This window comes from Centrocercus urophasianus, unplaced genomic scaffold (genome assembly GCF_019232065.1).
Source record: "Centrocercus urophasianus isolate 14NV4802_14NV808 unplaced genomic scaffold, USGS_Curo_1.0 seq_17, whole genome shotgun sequence".
Lineage (NCBI taxonomy): Eukaryota > Metazoa > Chordata > Aves > Galliformes > Phasianidae > Centrocercus > Centrocercus urophasianus.
Genome location: NW_024884722.1, coordinates 23999749 through 24022178, shown reverse-complemented (window position 1 = coordinate 24022178; position 22430 = coordinate 23999749). Strand labels below are relative to the sequence as shown.

Here is a 22430-nt window from a genome sequence, read left to right as displayed (position 1 = left end):
TTGGCCACCTTCAATCCATTCAAACGTGTAACATGGGATGCAGGGTAGCAACCCCAGGGGCTTTGCAATTTGTAAATCAATGGTTTGAACCACTTGGAAACTCCTTATAGTGCCAAAAGAGGAAAAGAAGGTGTGGGAGGCATTTACTTAAACTCAAAAAGCCATCGGTGATCTCAAAAGGGAACAATGCACCATGTGCACTGAGCACTCACATGCAATGCGGACGTATGCCCTGCGGCTCTTCGTGGTGCCCGCGGAGCTCCAGGCCACGCACTGGCACCAATAATCCTCCAAGCCAAAGAGCTCCTCCACCTGCTGTCGGGACACCTCGATCTGCACCTCCCGCACCAGCAGCCCTGTAAGGGACAGACAGACGGCATCAGCCAGGAGGAAAGGATGTGGATGCGGGGTTTGGGCTGGAGGATGGGGCTGTAGGGATCCCATGGGCTGTGGTGGCTTCCACAATGCAACATTCTTCATGGCTGCAGAATGGATGCAATGATGACACAGGTGACACCAAACAGCCAGGACATGGTCTGCAGGGAGCTGCAAAACCCACATCTGAGGATGCTGAGGTTTCAACAAGAGTTTGATGCTTATCAGCAAATGGTGATGGGGCCACTGCCAATGGGAGAGAGGAATGTGACAAGAGGAGAAGTACACACTACAACACTCCACGCTCCATTTGTTTCAAACCTTCTGTCCCTTCCTGGCTGCTCTGCTGCTTGCCCACCACATCTATGTCCCCGGATAAAACTCAGAGCTGCTATTTATAAAAGGGGCCCGAGTTCACCACCACCACACAGAGCCGCACGCTCCCCAGCTGTAATTCTGTGAGCCTGCTCCTAGCACTGCGAGGAGCAATTACTGTCTCCTGCTGTCTTCCTGTGGCATTGCTGACGAACAAGGAAATATTGCTTGTTTTGCCAGCAAGGGAAAAAAAAAAAAGAAAAGCAAGGAACAAAAGGCACTTGTGCCAAGTGCTTCTGAAAAACTGACCTTTGGAGGTCTGCTCTCAGAAGAAACCGATCTCCAAAGGGATGCCCTGAAACCTCTCATCTTGTCTGCAAGCCCCAGCCAGGTGGGGTGGAACATGTGGTGAGGAGCTCTGCTGCCTCTCTGTAAGCACAGAGAGCAAAGATGCTCTCCGTCCAAGAGTGTAGGATAAGCTTACTAACCACAGAGTGCCTATTTAACTGACTTGCATGCAGCAAGACATGGCTGCTTTTATGGACGGTCCCCATTCCTCTGGCTGAATGATCCTCTCCGACTTGGCCTATTTTTGCTTTCTTCCACATGAGATGCTTTGCATCCAATGCAGTCAGAGCTCTACAGAGCTAGACACATCATCTTAAAGGTTCATTTTCTTTAGAAGTCTCTTTTCTAGGTTTTTAACTGAGGGCACCTGAGTGTTATGGACACCTGGCAGCACTTGTCCATTGCATCGTGGCCACCTCCCTCTGTGCCCCTTGCAGCAGCATCCCTCAACAACAGCAGGCACTGCACAAGCAGATCTTAACAACTTGTTTTGGTTCCAGCTCCAAAGCAGATATTTCCAAGCCTGAATATTTTTTACATGCACGACATCACCTCCACGCTGTAGTCATTGCCAGGTTTGCAGTGAGAGCAGCAATATAATCTTTGAAGTCTGCATGAAGGATGTGCGTGGTTTCCTCCCCAAAACTGCTCACATGCTGGCCCAGAGCTACACCATGGAGAAAAGCCAATGGCAAATGAGCCCCTAGAAAAATTTCCCTATAAAAAATGGGCAAGCTCACACTGCATTGAAAGCTTCTGCCATCTCAAGGCTGGATGCTCCAGCTTTGTTCACCCATGCTCTTCCCCTTAGCAACTGCATCTTTGCCTTTACCCAGTTGGATGCTATAAAGAAGCAGCCCCTCAGTCACTGGTGGGCACCAGTTTGCCCTGGAGCAGCTTGCCCTCACACCCTCAACCTCACCATCCTTGTGGTCCTGTGGGGCTTGCAGTGCCCTTAGAGGCACCTCCCCATGATGGGAGGGTGGATGGAGAGAAGGCAGCAAGCCCCAGGTTTTTGCCAGCCCATGCTTGCTCAATATCCCCGCTGATAGCTCTGCTCCTAATTAAATAAACCAGCCTTCCTGTGTGCTTTCGATCATCCTTCTAAAGGTGGAGCAGTGCAGCACGGCTTTATCGAGCCGGAACTGGAAGCACAGAGAGGCTCATGAAACTCAACATGGTGAGAGCAAGCCCCACACTGGGATGGAATGGGATCTGCCTCCGTGACGAGGGATGGAGCTGGCTGAGATACGGTGAATAGCCAGGTAAGTTGAGGAAGATGCTGAGGGACTCACTGAAACATCTAGAACACCTTCTTCTTCCCTCTGTTTCAGATTGGTCTACCGAGGCACAGGAGAGCTCAGCTTTCTTCGCACCCTACCAGTTTTCATTACCCATTAAATATCTAAACATTACATATCTAATCCTTCTGTGAGTCTGACTAAGCTGCCGGCCTTTACCATACCCAGTGGCAATGAGGATTGCCTACGTGTTGATGAGGCATTTTGTAGGAAAGCATTTCCTTCCCAGAAGCATTAGACGCATTGATGCTGCAACCTGCCAAAGGGTAATTGTGCATGTGACCCAGCTTTATTTGCCTCACAACCCCATTTCACTAAAAGAAACCCCTCCAAGATCTTTGATCCCTCCTCTCCTGCCTCTAGTCATGTTTGCTGCCAGTTTGTGAAACCCTTCTTGTTTGGTTTTATCTTGCAAGGGATGGGGTTAATAAACTGATAAGGAAGCCCCACAGAATTATCAAACGGTGCATAGCAAGTTGTGGGATTATTCCCATTTCTGAATATGCTGCTGGGCTTCCACCACACTTTCTAGAATGGAAGTTTCATGGGGGCTCGTTTTCCATCAACTTTTCTCCATAGGCCATCTCCCATCTTGGTCAATGGGACCCCACCGACAGCACACAGCCACAACAAACATGAGCCCTCCCATCCCATGGCCTGGCTATTTATCACCTCTCCAACAAGCTGGCCAACTCCTCAGAGCTCTTCCTGTAGCTGGGGGTTGGAAGACCTGTTCCAAGACTCAACTGGTCAATACATTGCTTCTCTATGGGGTACAGCTAAAGTATGTGCTGGGGCCCTTCTCATTCATGGGCAGTTAGCTTGGAGGGACAGCTCCTCTTTCACTTGTGGTATGGAATGGGAGAAAAGTTATGCACGGAGTGAGGAGGTGGAAAACACATCAAAGTGGCTTCAGGAGGCTGCAGCCACCTGGGAATGACAAAATTAATTAGGAAGAGACCAGTTGGAAGAGGATAACCTACAGCGTGGACACATAATGGGAGAAAGAAACCTGGAAAGGAGCAAAGACTGGGAAGATCTCCATGTTGGCCTGCTATGCTATAGCATAAATGTGGTGGTGAAACGCTTGGAAAAAATAAAGGGGATGGGCAAAGGATGTGCTCACCTGTGACCTCATCTAGGCTCTCAGTGGTGACATGATCGTTCTGGTTTACCCACTCCCCGTTGCACTTGAAGTAGATCTGTGTGGCAGGGTTGGCCCTACAGACCAGCTCCACGGGCTTGTTCTTGACGATGTAGGCATCCTGCGGCTCCCGCAAGAAGTGGGGCAGTGTCTCTGCCGGTGCCGATGGGAAGGAGTCGGGCAGCACCTCGCTGTACTCCAGCCCTGCAATGACAGTGAATGGCCATCAGCTCCCACCTACCCGGTCCCACCGCTAGTCCGTGTCCCATGGCTTTGATCCTTGATGCCACGCACCGCCATGTGCTAACAACCAGCACCAGCCCAGAGCAACGCCAGAGAGGAGGAGGAGCAGAGGATCTGAGAAGCCGGATGAGGTGTGAGAGAGGGAGGAGGAGAAAAACCCAACACGCCAAGGAAACAGGATGGCCAAGCTGCCTCACAAGCAAAAATCAGCGAGTGAAAAAAAACAAAAAAAACAAAAAAAAACAAAAAAAAACAACAACCCAACCAACACACGAGGTTAGTCGTTTAAAATCCATTTAGGAAAATTGACTTTCCATTTCCATTTAACACAGCACTGGGGAGAGCAGTAGGACATTTGTCATAATCCATTAACTGCTCTTTTGGAAACAATGAATTAAACTCCGGGCTAATTCCTCTCGCTCTGGCTCTCCCCCACCTCTCTGGCCATTTCTTCCCCGAGTCCATTTATGGGCTGTGATTTTCTCAGTGCCCCATCTTGCATGGGACACAGGGCAACGTGAGCACAACACTAGAGCAGAAAAAAAAAAAAAAAAAAAAAAAAAATCACTTCTCTCTGTTTTTTTTAAAGCTCAGTTTTGCATCCACGGAGCTGCTGCATTTTTTCTAACTGCCTTGATGCCATAAACCTAAATTTCCTGGCAAAGGGGACTGGTAGAAGATAATCCAGCAAGCTGGCAAAAGAAGCAGCCAACAACACTTAACTGAAGGGCTGGTGTGAAACCTCTCTGCCATCCTGCAGCATGTGTGCAGGGCTGGGTGGCTGGGGTTGCACACAGCGCATCCTCCCCAGACCACCACAGTGATGCTGCCATCACCAAACCACGTCCCTCAGCATCATATCCACACATCCCTTAGACACCCCCTGGGATGAGGACCCCACCACCACGTGGCACAGCCCATTCCAATGGTTCTCTGATGATAGTGGGCTCTCTGTGGCCGTAATGGGGTCGCTCCCTATTTCGCACCAGGAACAAACAAGGGAGGCTGATTTCTCCACTTGTCCTGATGCTTTCTCCCTCTCAGAAGAACACCATTTATGCTCCAATGGCCCCAAAGACCTGCAAAGAGGCAGTTCGCATGGCAGGGATTTACAACACTGCAACCAGACAAGCCATAAAACTCCCAGCAGCGACAAACTAATAAATGTTTTAGAGTGCTCTCCACTGGCTGTAATCACAATCCCTCTGGCAGACGTCTGCAGGGGTTCCCACCTGAGGATGCGGATGCAGGCACTTGTTGCTGATCCAGTCTTAGTGGGTGAAAGCAGAACGAGGGCGTCATGTGGTATTTCCCAAAGGGATATTGGCTTGAAAGGATTCCAGAAACTGGTACCCACTGGCAGATTTGAGCACCTGCAGTACTCTAGTCACACTGAAGAACCAAGAGCGGTTTGGGGCAGGAGAGGAAAAGACCCAAACCTTGATGCCAAGTGCAGTAAGAGCAGTGAGATGGAAAGGGAGGAGGGGAATGGGCAACAACTCCTCTCCAGCCTCCTCTCCCCGATCCCCTCATGGCACATTTTAATCCCATGGGTTTGAGCCGGATTATCTGCAGCATCTGCTCCCCAGGGAGTCCCCTGCAGATGTTTGCAGCCAGCGCTGTCAGCTGGAGAGAAGATCGATGGCCGGGGCAGCAGCAGCATCCTGCTCAGTGAGCTGCGGCACTCTACTTCAGCCCCCTCCCTATTACCCCAAGTGCACAGCACAGGGCATGGGGAGATCAGAAATCACTTGCCCAGCTCCAGCACACCTCCACAGAACAGTGCTAAAATCCTCCCTCCTGCAACTGTTATCCTTGCAAATATTTGCCAGATTACAGGAGCATTAGTGGCAGCAAAGCCCATTGCCCCTCACCCTGGGGGGTGCCCATAGGAGGCAGGGACATGGTGCAGGAATTAAGTGCCAGAGAATCAGGTGCCTGGTTGATAGGAACATTGGGGGGCCCCCAGGAATCACCCTCCCACTGCACATAAGCAGCTGCTCCATCCCCCAGGATGCCCCAAGGACAAAACCCAAGGACCATGGCTGCAGATGCCTCAGCCCACGCTGAGCACCAAATCCCCACTGGGGCTGATGCAAACCAGCATGAGTGCAGGCAAGAGAGCCAGGGGACACAGCAAGCTGCCACCATGTCCCACGAGGGACGCGCTGCCTTCCTGAGCTTGCAATCTGCTGATGCAAAGCTCCAAGCTCGTTAACTCATCAGTACAGCACATTAACCTTTTCCTCATTGGGATTGAATCACAGAATCACAAAGTTAGAAAAACCCTCTCAGCACACCCAGCCCAATCCCACCTGCCCACTGAGCCAGTGCCGTATCTCCCTGGCTCTGGAACACCTCCAAGTGACTCCATCACCTCCATGCTCCCAGCTCTTCACTGTGGCCACAGCCCCAGGACAGGGGACAGGGTGGCAGGGACATCTTGTTGGCTCCCTAGACCATCCGGCTCCCCACAGCAGGCAAATGTTGTAATTAGAGAGCGCACAGTAATGAGGGGGTGCTCCCAGCCAACCCTAATTATACCCTTTGAGAAAATAAGCAGATTCCTCTCCCAGCAAAATTAAAAGCCTGCAGACGGACGCCCGCACTGTGCACCTTTATTACACAGGCACTGGGAGTGGAAGGAAAAACATTGAAAGCAAAGTGTGCGCTGAGAAATGGGTGGGATGGAGGAGCTGGGGTGTTTTGCATGCAAAAAAACTCCACATTTCTCCAACCCTAAACCACTCTTTCTTGTTGCAAAATCCCTCGGCCACATCTTGGTGCACGGCATCATACTGTGCTGCTGCAGCCCCCACTGAGGGTCTGCAGGCATCCAGATGGCAAAAGCAGTGCCCCAAGCTGGGAGCAGGCAGCGCAGTCGTGTTCACAGCACACTGAGCCCAAGCATTTACAGAGCCGCCACACTTCTTTCTGTTTATCTTTCTGATCGTGATAATCGCAGGAGGAGCGTGCCAAGGAGGTCCCCCACGGCCCAGACCGGCTCATTTCTCACTAGACAGACACGTGCCTCGCTCTGCCCCACTCTACCCAGGCAAAGGAGAACAGGAGGAGGAATTATGGAGCAAATCCCCGTAATATGCTATTGTGCTCGGTGCCTTTGTGCTGCTTTATGCATTTCCTTCAGGGAAGTGATGATGTTTGAAAACTATCGCAAGATTCCATCTAGCTCTGGTTCTCATTACGGGCCCAGGCACCACTCTTTGTGCTATTTTAATTCCATTGTTGCGCTCCCCTTGTATCGCTTGTTCTGTTTACCGAGCCGCGGCGCTATTTTTAATGGATATAATAACTACGCGGACTTCATTTATTTGCTTTGGCTCCTAAAAGGAAGAACGCCAGCAGCAGACAATGCGGCAACGCACCATGTGTTCACACGGATGGCACGCACCGCGCTCCTGGTGGGAAAGAACAATAAATTCTGCAAGAAAAGAGGGAGGGGGAAAGAAAACAGGGAGCAAACAGGGACTTACTGCCACTGTTGTCCCAAAAGAATCATAAACCGTCATTCAAGTTGCTCTAAATCGGCACAGGAAGAAATCACAGAATCATAGAATGGCCTGGGTTGAAAAGGACCACAATGACCATCTGGTTTCAGCCCCATGCTATGTGCAGGGTTGCCATCCACCAAACCAGGCTGTCCAGAGCCACATCAGCCTGACCTTGAATGCCTCCATGGATGGGGCATCCACAACCTCCTTGGGCAACCTGTTCCAATGTGTCACCACCCTCTGTGTGAAAAACTTCCTCCTCATATCTAACCTAAACCTCCCCTTAGTTTAAAACCATTCCCCCTTGTCCGATCATTTTCCAAATCCCTCCTTAGAACTACATGCATGTGAGTCTCCTTTTTGGGCAAGCAGTTTCTCAACACCAATGGCAAAACTTGGGATGGGGTGTTCCTCCTGGGGGAGACCAATGTCCATCCCATAGGTATGGAGAATCCTGACACCCAGATGGGAAAGGGGGATGGCATGAGCCCTCCCCAAAACCCTGGGAAGCCACAGAAGTGTCCTGGAAGGCTGCTCCCTCTATGCCAGGCTACTCGTGGGAAAACACTTGATGCTAAAAAGAAAGGGAAAAAAAGGCTAAGTTGAGTGTCCCAAATTAACTAGAAATTCACCCAGAGGAGCAGCATTGCAGCGGTGGCTGGCGAAGAGCACTTTATTAAATGGTCTTTAAAGTTGCCCTTAATCTTTCAGATTTGTTGCTACGATCAAGAAAAGCATACGTGGAGGATGGGAATATTGCGCTGCTGTTCTTTCTCTGCCCTTTCCCTCCCTTCTCATTTGGCTGTGATAATACAGGACAAACAGAAGGGAAAAAGGGGGAGGGAGAGACGGGGATAGAAAAAGATTGAAGAAAAAAAAAAATGAAATAATCCCTGATGTTGGCAAGGAAAAAGCTATTGACATTTGGGACAAAACCACTGGGGTGTTCAGAGCCACGGGACCCAGAGCCAGTGCAGCCCTTTTCTTCCTTTCTCACCGCTGCCAGTTTCCACCTTTTGACTGTTTTCTCATCCCTGACTCACGAGTGGAAGCTTTCTGCACAAAGCCAGCCCTTGCTGCCCTTCCACCTTTTCTTCTCCCCGTTCCCACAGTGCTGCATTCCCCTTTCCTCCCTTTGTCCTGCCCTCCACTGTGACCCAACCTGCTCCCAGCTCCTGTAGCCCCCGACAGAGGTGACCCCAAAGGGGCCTGAGAGAAACGCTCTGTGCATGGAAAAAGGAGGAAAACCAAACTTGAAGCACTGTACCCCCTGACCTTACCCCCTTCTGCTCTCAGTCTCCATGCAGGAGCATTTCCATCACAGTGGTGATGTGCTGATGGCTGGACTAGATGACCTTAGTGATCTTTTCCAGCCTTAATGATTCTATGACTTCTGCTAATTGCTCTAAGTATGGCACTGCTGCAGGTGACTGCAGGCACCTCGTGGCACCTGGCTCCAACTTGCTGTCAGCACCAATAAATCATCACCCTGGGCACTGGGCATGGGGTGCCAGCAGCGGTGGGATCCCAGCAATGTGCTCACAAATGGCCCTGCTTGGTGCTAATTGGGAGCGTGGAGTCAGAGCTGGAACACAGGGATGGAATGATTGAGGGGATGGAGGTTAGGTGCTGCTGCTGTAATGCACTGCAGGGGGACGCTGCAGACACAAAGCACAAGTAGATGCCCACGACCCCCCACTCCAAGCAGCTTTACTGCAGCCTTGGGGATAAGCTCTGGCCACCCAACGTCCCCAGGCTGCCTCGGCTGAGGGACTTAGCCTCAGAAACCCTCACCCTCAGAAAGCCCCACGGGTCTAACCTGGGCCTGCCTAACCCCACCCATGCACCATGCAGTGCTGCCCAGTGCTACAGTTCAGGCATTGCACTGGACCCCAGCAGCTAATTGCACAAAAAGTCCTGCACAGCAGACAAACAGCAAACACGTCGCTCCTGAGGAGATCCAAGCCTCCTGTGCCATTTAATGCCTGCCAGGCTTTGAGGTTCGGTTCTTGGGGCGCTCTCAGAGTGCCCTATAAACAGTGCAGGTGGTGGGAAGCACCGCTCCCGTTCCAGGAAAGCTCCTGCCGGCTGAAGGGACCTATTATGGCAGCAGCTTGTCCATCCAGCCTGATACATAAATTACTAATGCAAATTAATGGGTAATTGCAGCCCTTTCGTCCTAAATACTTAAATTATTTAACAGGCAATTAAGAGAGGAAAAGAGGAAAAGGGGCTTCACCCCACAGAGGCAGAGAGAAAAAATGAAGTGAGACCAGGAATACCCACACTTGCACAGGTTCTGCCCCTCCAGAGCCACTGGGACAGGTACCATCAGTGCAACGAGTTTCCTGTCCTCAGCAGCAGCACAGCCCATGGAGATCAGCGACATCGAGCCAAAAAACCATGAGATTTCCTCCTCCTCCCACCTCCAGCCAAAGCAGCCGGGATATATTCCCACCCTGAGCACCAGAGGGGGGCAAGAAGGAAAACATCCCTTGAGAGAAGACGTCATGTGGGAAAAAGTCACCGTAACAAAGCAATGCGTGCCCAGGGACAGCACAGGGGGCAGGGAGACGCAGCCAGACAATAGTGAATAGCCTGCAGATTACATCCTGAACTCGCAGCCTCCTGGGAGCGGGGTTATAAAAACCCTTTTTATTTTGTTTGTAGTCCAAAACAAACAAGTACATAAAAAGCCGAACGTGGAGGAGCCAGACAGGAAGTGAGTATAACATCTGGGAAACATCTGGCCTGACTGCCCTGCACACCAAGCCCAGTGTGGTACCTGCACACATGCTTCCAACCAGCACCGTGCCCAGCCCTGCCTCCCTACCCCAAAAGAGCACTCCTGGAGGCAACTGCACTGCAAGGTGTCTCAAGCACTGCATGATGCCCGGGTGCAGGACGTCCTGAGCACAGCAGGACATTGAGCATTGCAGAATGCCCTGAGTGTTACAAGATGCCCCACTGTGAGGCTTTGGTATTGCAGGTCACTCTGAGCATTGGAAGATGTCCCAATACGGGATGCCCTGAGCACCGTAGGACACGTGGAGTATTGAGAGATGCCCCATAGTGGAGCTGTAAGCACTGCAGGGCACCCCAAGCATTGCAGAACGCCCCGGTGCAGGATGCCCCGAGCACTGCAGAACACACAGAGCTGGAGCTATTCTCTTATTTCTGTTTCCTACCCTCTGTTCCCAACCCTTTTCACCCAGGCCCTGCAGCAGGGCACCCAGGGGCAATTAATGGGAAGAGCCCATTCATTCCCCAGCTGCAGCCTGAACAGCCCCACATCTTGGAGCCCAGCACTAGCTTCCCCACTTCTCTTAGCAAGTGCTTCAGTGCGGCTTTGGGGGTGGGAGGAAGTTAATGGAAGGCAAAGCTGATTAAAAAGAACAATGCAATGACTCAATCTGTTTCTTCCCTACCTCCATTGTACCAAAACTCCTACATTTAGGAAGGGTTCAAGTCAGTGCCTCCATGCACAATGGAATCATCTCTCCAAAGGAAGCAGGGAGGGTATTGTGGACTCTGGGGCAGGACTGGACAAAACCTGCAGACACAATCCCACGGAAGGGCCAGATGGTCCCACAGGGCCTTGGCACCTTCCATTCCTCATCCTTTTCCTCCCTCCCTCCACAACCGCTTTGGGGGTTACCAACATGAAGGCCATCACTGAGGTGCACCAAACTCATGCTGCCGTGCTGCTCTCGGTGCCAATGGGACTCCGGCGAATGGGACCCCACAGCCCCATGAGGCGTGGTGCCCATACCCCAGTCCAGAGCCCCATTTACGACCCGGCTGTGGAAGCGCCGACAGCTTAACGAGCTCTCTGCTTCCCAAGTGGTGCCTCTGTATTTACGGCCTGAAAGAGCGAGATGAGAGCTGGCAGCCCATCACCCAGCTATCTGCTCCTGCTGCCGTCCTGCCCACATCCCGGCAGTTCCAGGAAGCCATAAAAAACGATTGTCTCTCCACCTTCCCCCCCTCGCTTTCTCTCTCTGCTCTAAAAACAAGAAACACCTCTACTTACTTATTTATTTTTGTGGTGGCGGTCATTTCTTTTTTGCGCTCACCCCAAGGAAAAGCATCAACTAATTGATGCAGGGAACTTGGGAGCAATCACACCGATGTGCTGTAGGGCACCCAGTGATGAGGTCCCACCCAGCCCTTCCCTTGGTGCCTAGGAGAGGAGCAGGAGGCCAGCAGCTGCCCCAGAGCTAGCATCAGTGCTGCAGGGAAATGCCTCTTGGCTGCAGCAGCATTCCAGCCATCAGCACCATGCACACCAGGGTGTCTTCCTCTGCCTCTCAGTTCTAAAGATGCGCAATGCAAAGGCTGGTGGGGAGCATGCCACATCAGTCGGTGCAATGCACAGGATGACATGCAATGCTCTGGTATGGTATGCAATGCATGGGGAGATGTACAGTGCCAAGATGAAAGGGGTGACAGGCAATGCCAAGATATGCAACACACAAGGGGACACGCAATGCCAAGATGCATAGTGCACAAGGGCTCACATGCAATACCAAATTTGCAATGGAGAAGGGGACATACAGTGGCAAATGTGCAAAGCACAAGGGGTCAGATGCAATGCCAAGGCTCGCAAAGTTCCAGATGCCTGTGCATGGAGCAGAGGTGACAACCTCCATGCTCTGTGCTTCTTCCAGACAAACAGGCAAGGAGGTGGGGGGGAACAACTGCCAAGAGATGAGCTCAAACCCTTCTGGTCCTGCCCTCCCCAGGGTTTGGATGCAGAACGCAGAGCAAGGGCCCCGGGGCTGGGGGCCGTGCCCCTCCGCTGCCTTTCATTACAGCTGCGGCTGGAGCTGCCGGAGCTGGACGTTCTGGTAAAGCCGGTCAGGAGGAGAAAATCATAATAAAAACGAAAGAAAAAAAATAAATAGAAGAAGAATGAAGAAAAACCAACACCCTTTCAACGTTCTTGGTTTCCCCCGGCGCGGTGGGGCAGGGGAGAAGCAGGACCGGGCTGCAGGAGCTCCTCTCTCTTCCGCCCCTCTTTATCTGTGCCCGGGGCTCCCCCGGCGCCTGTTGATAATCAGGAGAGCATTTGAAACCCCGGCGCCAGACAGGATCCTTATCTCGAGGAATGCGGGATGGGGGCTGCTCCTGCGACAGCTCTGGGACGGGAGGGAGGGGGGAGAGGGGGAAAGAAGGACCCCCCGCTTCGCGCTCCGCGCCCCGACGGCACGGCCGCACGGGAAGCCCAGCCGCATCCACGCAAAGCGGGCCGTGCCGCCTCCCCCCAAGCCCCGAGGGTTGCGCATATTGCCAGGAGAGAGGGATTTAAAGCAAACGGCGAGGGGCTGACGGAGCTCAGAAACCGCCGACGCCCCAAACAGTGCGGTTGGTGCCGGGTAGTGCCACTGCAGGTACCAGCTCGCCTAATTAGCCGGCAGAAGAAAGAGCTTCGTTTCAAACAAAGCTCTTATTTTATTTATTTGCTGACAGTAGCAGCGCAATCCCCTCCGGCACGCTGTGAAAGCAAACACGCTGTCCTCAAAACAAACCGCCGGGGGCTTTCGGGTTGTATCCTTCCCCCAGCGCTCCTCTGCTCTCGTCTTTGGGAAGGGAAAACGAGAGAGCTAACAGCCCGCGGCTCCCACGAGCGTCATGCAGGTGGCAGAGCCGGCTCCTCGCCTCCCTGCTCCTCCTCTGGGTGCTCCCACACTCCTACGCAGTGCCCTCCCCATCGGGGCTCCGCACACCCCAGCTGTCCCCCTGCAGACACCCCACGCCATAGGTTGGTGCTGGGCACACGGAAGGGACCGACCGCGGCCATCCCTGCTCTTAAAGATGCATCCAGAAGAACGTCGGGAGGGGAAAAAAAACATCCCTAGGAGCAGGGAGAGAGTGTAGGGCCGCCGTGATTTTATTTAGTATCTTTATTTATCGAAGTGCTTTAAATAGATATGGATTGACTCTCTCAGCTCTGGTTATTACAGCTTGAAAGGGGAGATGGAGGCACTTTGATTAATGAACACCAGAATGCTCCAGGGGATGCTCGGCATCCAGAGCCACTTGGTGCCCTGCATCTCCCTCCTGGTGAGGGCACATGGATGGTATAAGCCCCCTCCACATAAGGGTCTGCACCCCAGTGCTAGCATTTGGGACAATGGTTGCTCCAGAAGTGCCACATACAGGATGGTGGCCCATTTGGGGACACCCCAGTGCCCCAAAGATGACAACTGGCTTTCCAAGCTCTGCAACCCCACCTCTCACACCTCTCCCCAAATGCCACTGCAAACTGACTGCATTTCTTTCTAAGTCAGCACTGGAGGAATTCAGCTATTCCACAAACAAGGCCTAATTCCTCCTTCTAAAGAGAAGAACAACCCTGCCCAGCTTTCACTGATATTCTGTCAGAAACACTCTGGGTTTCTCATTCTACCTCAAGAGCACGGAAATGCAGCTCCTGCCCAAACTGGGCAGCACAGCAGCCATGGGTGAAGACTTAGACCAAAACAAAACACAAAAGTTTTCTCTTCACCAGTGCTTCTCCATTGCTTTGTTTAACTTTTCCATCCTAGATTATTGAGCTTTTTCCTCCCTGCCTGCACAAACAAGGAGTGTGAGCTCACCACCGGGCTGCGACCAAAACCTCCAGCACGGGTCAGTGCAGCCAGGAGTGATCTCAGCTGCGAAGCATCACGAGGGGCAGCCGCATTCTCAGCAGCCCCAAAATAGATTTATACATATATTTTGAGCTAGAAGCAATGCCATCTCTCTGCATGCGTTTTCTCCAGAATAAGCTGGAGGAATGCATGTTTCGCTTTCCCAAATCCCAGGTCTCATTCTGATCACCTTTCTGGGAAGAGGATGAAGATGCTCTTCATCCCACAGCCTCGAGACCACACAGTTCCCACAAATGCCTCCTCAATTCCATTTGTTGTGACATGGAGGTTCAGATAAGATATTAGGAAACATTTCCCCTCTGAAGGAGCAGTGATGCAGTGGCACAGGCTGTCCACGGAGGTGGGGGAGTCACCACCTCTGGAGGTGATGCAGAGCAGTGGAGACGTGGCACTGAGGGATGTGGGCAGTTTGGGTGGGCTGGGTGAGCTGAGAGGGCTTTTCCAACCTCACGGTTCTGCACTATTTTTCCTTTGCACTAAGCCAGCCCACCCCAGCACACAGTATGGCCTCACCACAGAGCATCTCCCACCCCACACACACGCGATAGGAAGCTCATCTTTCCCTTTCCTCCCATCTCTTCCTTGGCCACACAGAGGCTCACTGCTGCGGAGCCACTTAGCGTTCATTAGCAAAGGACCATTTCCTTTTGCAATAATTACAGGCTATCAGCCAACGCACATCCTCTGCCATGACCCCAAGCCATCCTTCAGCTCCTCACCTTGCTCAAAGCTTTCCCAAACTACCTACCAGCTCTCTGCTCCGCATGACAGTGCATAATGGCCACAGCTATTGCAGCACCTGTATTCATAAACAAGCCAACCCCACGTGGTCCCACGGCAGCAGAATGTGAGCTGCTTTCCTATAGATTCCCAGAACAAAATGCTCACACCCACGCGCTGTTTGTGGTCCCCAGTGTAGGTGGCGAGTGTGATGCTGCCAGTTTATATTTCATCTTTCAGTAGGATATTAATAGATCCTTCTCTCTTCACGGGCCGACCAGCTCGCCTGGATAAAAACTTCAGTGCTAATTTCCTAATCAGGCAGCACTTAATTGCGAGACGTCTACTTGGGAGCTGAAGCGGGGGAGGGCTGCAGACACAAACAGCACCAAAAAATCTGGATTCCTTGAGGAAGTCAGGCTAAAAAAAGAATTCTCCCCCCCTCAAAAACAAAAAACAACAACAACAAAAAAACCCACCAACAAAAACAAGCCAGACAGAGAGAAAAATAAATACTTGGGTTTCGGTTTTCGCTATCTTGGGCACAGGAGCTTGGCCATGAGGATGCTGTACCCATTTGTTGGGGTTGAAGCACTGGCTCCCCGCTGTCATCCCATCCCACACGGTGGTCCCCGGGGGCTGAGCAGATGGTTCCCAAGCTGACAGGTTGCACACAGCTCTGGAGAGTGCCAGGAGTTGTCTCCGTGCCTTCAGTATGTGCAAAGGGAGAGCACCCCCCCCCCCCCCCCCCCCAGTCAAAAGGGTTCACTGCTTGCCCCATGGGTTTAGATCCTTCCTAAGGGCACTTTCTGTGAGTTCCCAGAGCTGGCGTTAGAGGAGGCTGAGTTCTGGCAGCAAAGCATGATGGAAATTAAAGCTTTTTGGTCAAAACCTTGATATTTTCAGCAAAGTGGAGGATTTGGGGTTGCAATTTCCCTGCTAAGATTGGTGCTTTCACTGCCCTGCTCCCACAGCAAGCAGCCCTTGGTGAGGCAGGGATCCAGCAGGAGCTTAGGCGAGTTTTTTTCCATAGGATTTCAGTTGGGAGCTGCTGTAGTGATCCCTTTTCCTCCCACTGATATGGGGAGGGGACAGCTGGACCCTTCCTTCCTCCACCCCCAGCAACGTGCAGAGCTACGAAAGCAGTGTAACCTGGAGGATCTCCCTCCCAGCTCCAGCACTGCTGGTTCCCAGGAGCCCTGGTCTCGCAGCCCATCTGGGTGTTCTCTGGGTCCCTCCCCATGTCCTCTTGCACCAAACTGGGCTGTAGGACCTGATCTGTGCGATGCTGACTCCTTTTGTTCCATGCTCTTTTAGGCATGCAATCTGACCCTGGCAGAGACATATGTTTTGCATTCTCTCCTGTAGGCTCTCCCTAGCCTGAGCCCTTCCCCAAAAATCCATCCCACTCCCAAGCCCTGTGCCAGCAGGGACAAGCAGAGCAGCCAGTCCCGTGGGTATCACCCATAAGACGCTCCAAGGGTGGGCGTCAGGGGCAAGTGGCCCGCTTGCAAAAATAATACATCTTCTGTCTATTTTGTGGGGTCACTGGCATTTCCCAATGCCCGACCACCAGCCCCCGGATCTGTGTGGCCACGCGTGGGATTCCCCAGCAGGCAGGACCGGCCCCAGCACGCCCCGCTCTCGCTGCTTTTGCTGCAGACTCCGAGAAACCTGCCCGATTCCCCCCGCTTTGCATAACCAGTTTATCCCAGCGTTTGTTTGAAAAACCCCTGTTAGTCACCGCTCCGAGAGAAGCAGCCCAGCCCTGCTTCCAGCTTTGGAGCTCGCTTTTCCAGCTTTGGGCTGAGCCAGCCGTGGTTTTTTTCTGCTGTTGTATAAATGCTAGGGCCTGAAATCTGCGCCTCTGTACCTTGCTGTATATACATCCACTGTGACCGCTGCCCTAAGCTGTTTCTGAAGTGAGTCTGTGCATGTTGCAACACGGCCATCCGGTCCTCAGAGAGAGATGGAGGACACAGCTGAGACACCCTAAGCCTGCTGCTGGGTCCTTAGGCCATCACAGCACTGAGCACAGCCCTCAGTGCTCAGAAATCCTTCGTGCGTGCAGCAAAACAAACAGCTTTCCAGCTTGCTTTGTTCAAAAAGAAGAAAGTTCCCCAGCAATACTCCAGCACAGGAGCAATGTGTCAGCATCCAGGAGCAGGTCTCCACAGGGGATTGCTACTCCTTCACTATGTTTGAATGCATTTTTCTCCCAAGTTACACATGGGGAAAGGAGAAGCCCTGTGCCCTTTGAACACAGCACCCTTGGGCTGCTTGGCCCCAGAGAAGGGCTGTGCTGTTACAGATGGGACGGAGGCTGTGGGCTGGATATGCTCACGTCAGCAAACCTGGAAAAGCATCGCGGCTGGAGGCCACAGAACACCCAAGCCCAGCCCAGGCGTGGCCCTTCCCCTCTTTAAACCTGTCCCGAGGAGCTGCCGGCTCCCGCCTGCTGCCCTAGGAAAGCTCCCACGCCATGCAGTCCTTTCATCACCGCCCACAGCACCTACTGGGAGCATGCACACCCCAGCCCAGGACACCCACCTGGGTGCTCCCAACACTGGTGTGTTTGCTCTCTTCATCCATAAAGGCCAAGGTCACTACCCAAAGCCCACTGGAAACCCTCAAGGACTTTGCCTCTCCTCCCGCGGTGGTCGCTGCCCCACAAAGGCAGCCCAGCGCAGGTTTAGTGCATGTTCAATGTCACTAAATGGGATTTTCCATGCTTTCTCAAAGGGAAACAATCCCTCAGCTTTGGACTTGGGAAGAAGGGGAATGGGGTGAGGAAGGGTGACCATACCAGCAGAACCCTGCTAGCACAGGAGATGCCATGAACTGACTTCGTGTCCGAATGGAGGAGAGTTTGGTAGGGATCAGGAGGATGCTTGCAGGCAGGAGGGCAGCCAAGCCCCCTTCCCTCCCCCTCCCAGCCTGAAAACTGGGGCAGTCCTCATTCCTTACACCACAGCAGAAGCCACAGCACCTCCCAGAGCTGCTGCCCCAGTGCTCTGCTTTCGCCAGGAGGATGGAGGAAAGCTTCTGGGTCCCTTCACTACCTCGCTGCATTTCTGCTTCTTGCATAACTCGGTACATTACTCTTTAATAAGTGTCTCAACTCTCTGTCCTCCATCTCCAGGGCAGGAAAATAACTAAATAAATAACATCACAGTTTTCCCTTAAAACAGGCAAAGCGCAACAGAAGCTAACTGGCTCAAAACATTCACTTGCCAAATGCCGGGGGGATTATCCCAGCCCCATCCGTCGGAGGCAAGCCTTGCTCGTGCTCTTCCTCCTCAGCAGCCCTTTATCCGCACAAATCCCAAGGAAGCGTTTAGGGCAGCCCCAAATCCCGCACCTCCGGGCTCGGGGAAGGGCTCTGCTTTCTGGGAAGGGGGTTTCCAGCACCCGAAGAGCTCGAGCTGATGGAAGAGGGGGAGGCGGGGAGCTGCCCTTCCCAAAGGCGCCCCCAGATTAAAAGAAGCATAAACCAACAGCCGGGGGGCCTTACTCCCCCGCGGCCCCAGCTCAGCCCCGGGGTTGGGATGAGCGCAGCCGAGGAGCGGCTCCGGGGCCGCCAGCCCGACGCATTCCTGCGACGTGAGTCAGGGCCCGGCACAGCGCGGGGCTGCTGCTCGGCTCGCTCCCACCCGGCACGGCAAGGCACGGCAGCACCTCGGCGGTGCGATGCCAGTGCACAGCAGCTATACAGCCGCGTTCCAAAAGGCCCCGTTTGAGCCATGCTAAGCGCCCTTCAGGAGAGATTTCGACGTGAGAGGCAGCTGCCTTCAGCTTCTCTCGCCGGGTGCGACACCGGAGCAACTTTTTGGGGGCTCTCCCTGCATGCTGTGCATTTTGCAGCACTGATGCATCCCTGCTGCAGCTCACACTTTGTTTTTCCAGCTTGATGTCACCCTGATGCCACTGGCTCCCCACTCCCATGGTGCTGTATGGGTAAAAGCTCTGGGGGGAGGATCCCACACGGCACCTCAGGATGCACCCTGCCCAGTGCCTGTAGTGCAGGGGCTGTCAGCTGGCTCACAAGCAAAGTGCCTTGCACAAGGCAAATGACAGCAAACCACAGGGAGGCAAAGCAGAGACCAGGGCCGATGGGATCCAAAGGACCCCATGAGCAATTCGAGTGTCCCCATGGAGGCGGCTCTGAGCAAGGACAGGAATTTGGCTCTCAAACTGCAAACCCAAAGGGATGGGGTGAAGGGAAGGAGCCTCTGTAATGGAAAAGCCAAGGGAATATAATGGAAAAGCCAAGGGATAAGGAGACAACACTGCAAAACCTCTTTCTGCACTCCAGGCCCGGACCTGAGCAGAGGTCCTTGGGCAGCCCGCCATCACCTGCCCACGGTGCCAATGCAGGAATCGCAGTTCTTAGGGACAGCAGGGACGATACACACACCACCAGCTGCATCCCCCCAGTACGTTCTCCAGGTGCCAGCACAGAAAAGCCATACCCAGAGGACCACCAGCACCCATCCCAGCATCACCGTCTGCAATATCCATCCCATCCAAAACCCGACAATGCACTTGTATGCCCACAGCATGCCCCCAAGACTGCTCACCCGGGCAGGCTCAACCTGTTCTTCCCTCCCAGCCTCCTTTCTTCCAAGCCCTGCACATGGGACAGACCCAGGCTTGCGGCACGCTCTCAGCCTCTCTCCTCCCAAGATTGAATAGAGACTGCAACCTCATAGATCCTATACAGTGACAGCCTCCTGGAGCCACCAACCTCAGAAGATGTTGGTGAGTTATAGGGAGGGGGGAATGTATATATAGAAATATACATATGTATATACACACACAAATTCGTGTATATAAATACAGTAAAGGCTGAGCTGGATCAGAGGAGTGCTAACGAGAGAGGGCAGCAGGAGCAATGCCTGTTTGTTGTCTGCGCAGGGACTGCCGACGGAAGGGCAGCATTTATTTCAAGTGCATCTCAATCACAAGATTGGGTTGTGCACAGGAAACTTTGAAAAGCCATAGCGGAAAAAATAGAAAACAATAATAATTAAAAAAAAGAAAAAAAGATCGCTGAGCTCCCCGGCCATCAACAGTCGGGTTGGAAAGAAGGCAACATCAAACCCTGCCCGAAGGACTGCCTGTCTGACCCGGGGGGACGCGACAGCCCACCGTATCACGGACAGAGACGGGACCGGTTTGGTTTTTGTGGATGGCAAGGAAAAAGCAGGATGAAATGGAATAAGACGACGGAATAACAGAAGAAAACAGAATCGTCTGGTAGGAGCGCAGGAACCCGCGGCCGCCCCGCTCCCTTCTCGGGGTGCAGCTATGTGGGTCCGATGCCCCCCACCCCAAAGCGCTCCAACAGGAAACACGAACCGAAACCCGCGGCCACGAAGCCGCAGCGCTGAGCCAGCCAAACGGCAGCGAACTTTTGCCAGCACATCCAAAGGTCCGTCCCCCCCCCCCCCCCCCAAAGACAACTTCTCCCCGCTGACCCCGAGCCCTCCAGCCCCGTACCTGCGGCGGCCAGCGCCCAGCGACGGTGCAGCGGCAGCAGGAGGAGGAGGAAGAGCAGGAGGAGGCGGCGGGCCGGCGGCATGGCGGAGCGCGGAGCCCAGCGGAGCACAGCGCTGCTGCCCGCCCGCCTCGCCACACTGCCGGGCTGCCCGCGGCGGCGGGGCGGGGCGAGGGGCGGAGCCACGCGGTAGGGGGCGTGGCCACGGACGGAGAGCTGCGATGAGCTGCGACCGGCCTCAGCCCCGCGCCGCCTCCGCTCAGCCCTTTCGGAACCAACCCCCGCTCCCCGTTCCAGCCTGCAGAGGGGGTTTGCGGGCAGCAGGGGGAGCCCCGCAGCGTGCTGGGGATGGCACAGCGTGGGCACCCCGAGAGGTGGATTTAGGGCAGGCGGCTGCTCTGTTCCTGAGGTAGGGTGGTGGTTGCAGGGATGGAGAGGGGGGTCCTGCTGCTGGGACAGCGCCAGCAGCTCATTAGCCCGGCTGCCTTCAGCTTGTGTGTATGGGGAAGAGCAATGTGCTGGAAGAGGACCATAACAGATCAGAGTGCCCACTGCTGTCACCACAACATCAGACACTGCTGTTCCTGCGTGGAGGGGCCCCTCAGGAGCAGAGTGAGCGTTTTGTGTGGAGTGTGTTTTAGAACCCAGTGAGAGCGTGGGGGTTAAACTTGGTGGTGTTTAAGACGCTGCCTGGTATTCAAAATATGGATTAAAGCAATGCAAATGAATGGTTAGTTGGCCGCTATTTCGCAACCGTAGCAAAATATGACATGACAAACTATCATTAAGGCAAAGGGCTGTTTTTCCTCCTGGGTGTTTGCCCGTCGCCCCTACTTTTCCCCCAGTGACCTGGTGCCTGTGGTTAGCCCAAGTCCCAGCACTCCCAGCCTTGGTGTGGCCAAGACAGGGGCATTAAAGCATTGAACAACGTTGAAACCAGGTGGGCAGCAAGCAGAGGAAAGGCCCAGAGCACAGCTGGTGAGACAGAGCTCCCTTTGGCTGCGATCCAGACTTGGGCATCGCTTCCCACACAGATTTCAGCTGCAGTTTGGACCATAGGTGGGCTGGGGTGGCCAAAAATGGGAGTGATGGGGGTTTCTTGGCCCCCAAGGTAACCCCAATAACTGCAGGTTGCAGCCCGCTCCTGAAGCCTGTTTGCAGGTAGGAGACGCAGAGGGAGGCTGGCTCTGTGCAGAGGTGCTGGGAGGAGGAGGAGGCGTTTGTGGTTGAGTGGCTCCCGAGCCCTTTCTGCTTTGCAGAGCTTTATGAGTGCCGCTGGCGTGTGATTCGATTAAGGACCGTGCATCGCCTTCCCCTGACTCCAGAGCTTCCGTGGCGATGGATGGAAATCCTGCCCAGCATCCGCAGGGCATCGCCAATGGTCCCATGGGGTCACAGCCCGGTGTCACCCTCTTGCCCGCCCTCCTCCAAAGCCACCCCAGTGACAAACAGGCAGAAGGGGAGGTCTGAACTGGACAAGGGGTGAGGTGGGAGAGGCTCTGTGCCCCATGGAGCAGGTGCAGGGCCAGTGATAATTCCCCATTTCTCCCAGTGCAGAAGCAAGAAGTGCCCAAATCTAGTTATGGGGCAGCAGATTTAGGGACGAACAAAAGGCAGTGCTTTTTTCACACCACCCACGATTTGATTATGGACGTTCGTTGCCAGGGGATGCTATGGAGACCTCCAACCTAAACGGGACCCAGATAATGTTTAGGAAACCGGAAGAGCGTGGGGTTTTCAATACCGTGTAGCGATCATAGCAGGGAGTACCTACACAGGGGCATGTGTCAGGCTTGGCCACAATGCCATCCCCAGCCAGGGATGCCCATCTGCGATCTGCATGCTTCCCAGATAAATAGGTGCCATGCCCCATCATCTATACAGAGCAGCAGCATGGCTTGGGTTGGAAACACTTCCAGCTGGGGAAATTCCCCTATCAGCTGGGACTGCTCTCTGGGTGGCACTCGATGACATTCTGATCTGCTGCTCCCACAGCTGCAGGCAGAGATCCTGCTCAGGAGCAGTGCAGGCAGCATCGTCCCTATCTGCACGGTCTCCATCCAGCTTGTCAGCTCAATAATTTATTATCCAGAAGGTGCAATCACTATCCATATTTCACGAGCAATAATGTTCTACACGTTCAAACCAACAACTTGGCTCCCTGGACCGTGCACCGTCTTCATGTCCAAGCTGTCATTTCATCCTTCCCTTCAGGCAGCAGCCAGCCCTGGGTTGGTGCATCATGATGGGCACCCTGAGAACAGCAGGTCTAGGGGTTAAGTCTGTTTGTCCTAAGGGATCCACTGCCATTTAATT

General features: G+C 53.6%; 1 protein-coding gene across 1 annotated transcript in view; it reads right to left on the bottom strand.

The window, feature by feature from the left end:
- Window positions 1-20198, bottom strand: part of UNC5B (unc-5 netrin receptor B) — a 30819-nt gene extending 10621 nt beyond the window's left edge. The window contains exons 1-3 of the mRNA XM_042818748.1: window positions 20117-20198; window positions 3466-3687; window positions 213-356 (exon numbers count right to left, since the gene is read on the bottom strand). Of these exons, the coding sequence (XP_042674682.1) occupies window positions 213-356; window positions 3466-3687; window positions 20117-20198 (448 nt within the window). The remainder of the gene's footprint in view (window positions 1-212; window positions 357-3465; window positions 3688-20116) is intronic.
- Window positions 20199-22430: the final 2232 nt, after the last annotated feature.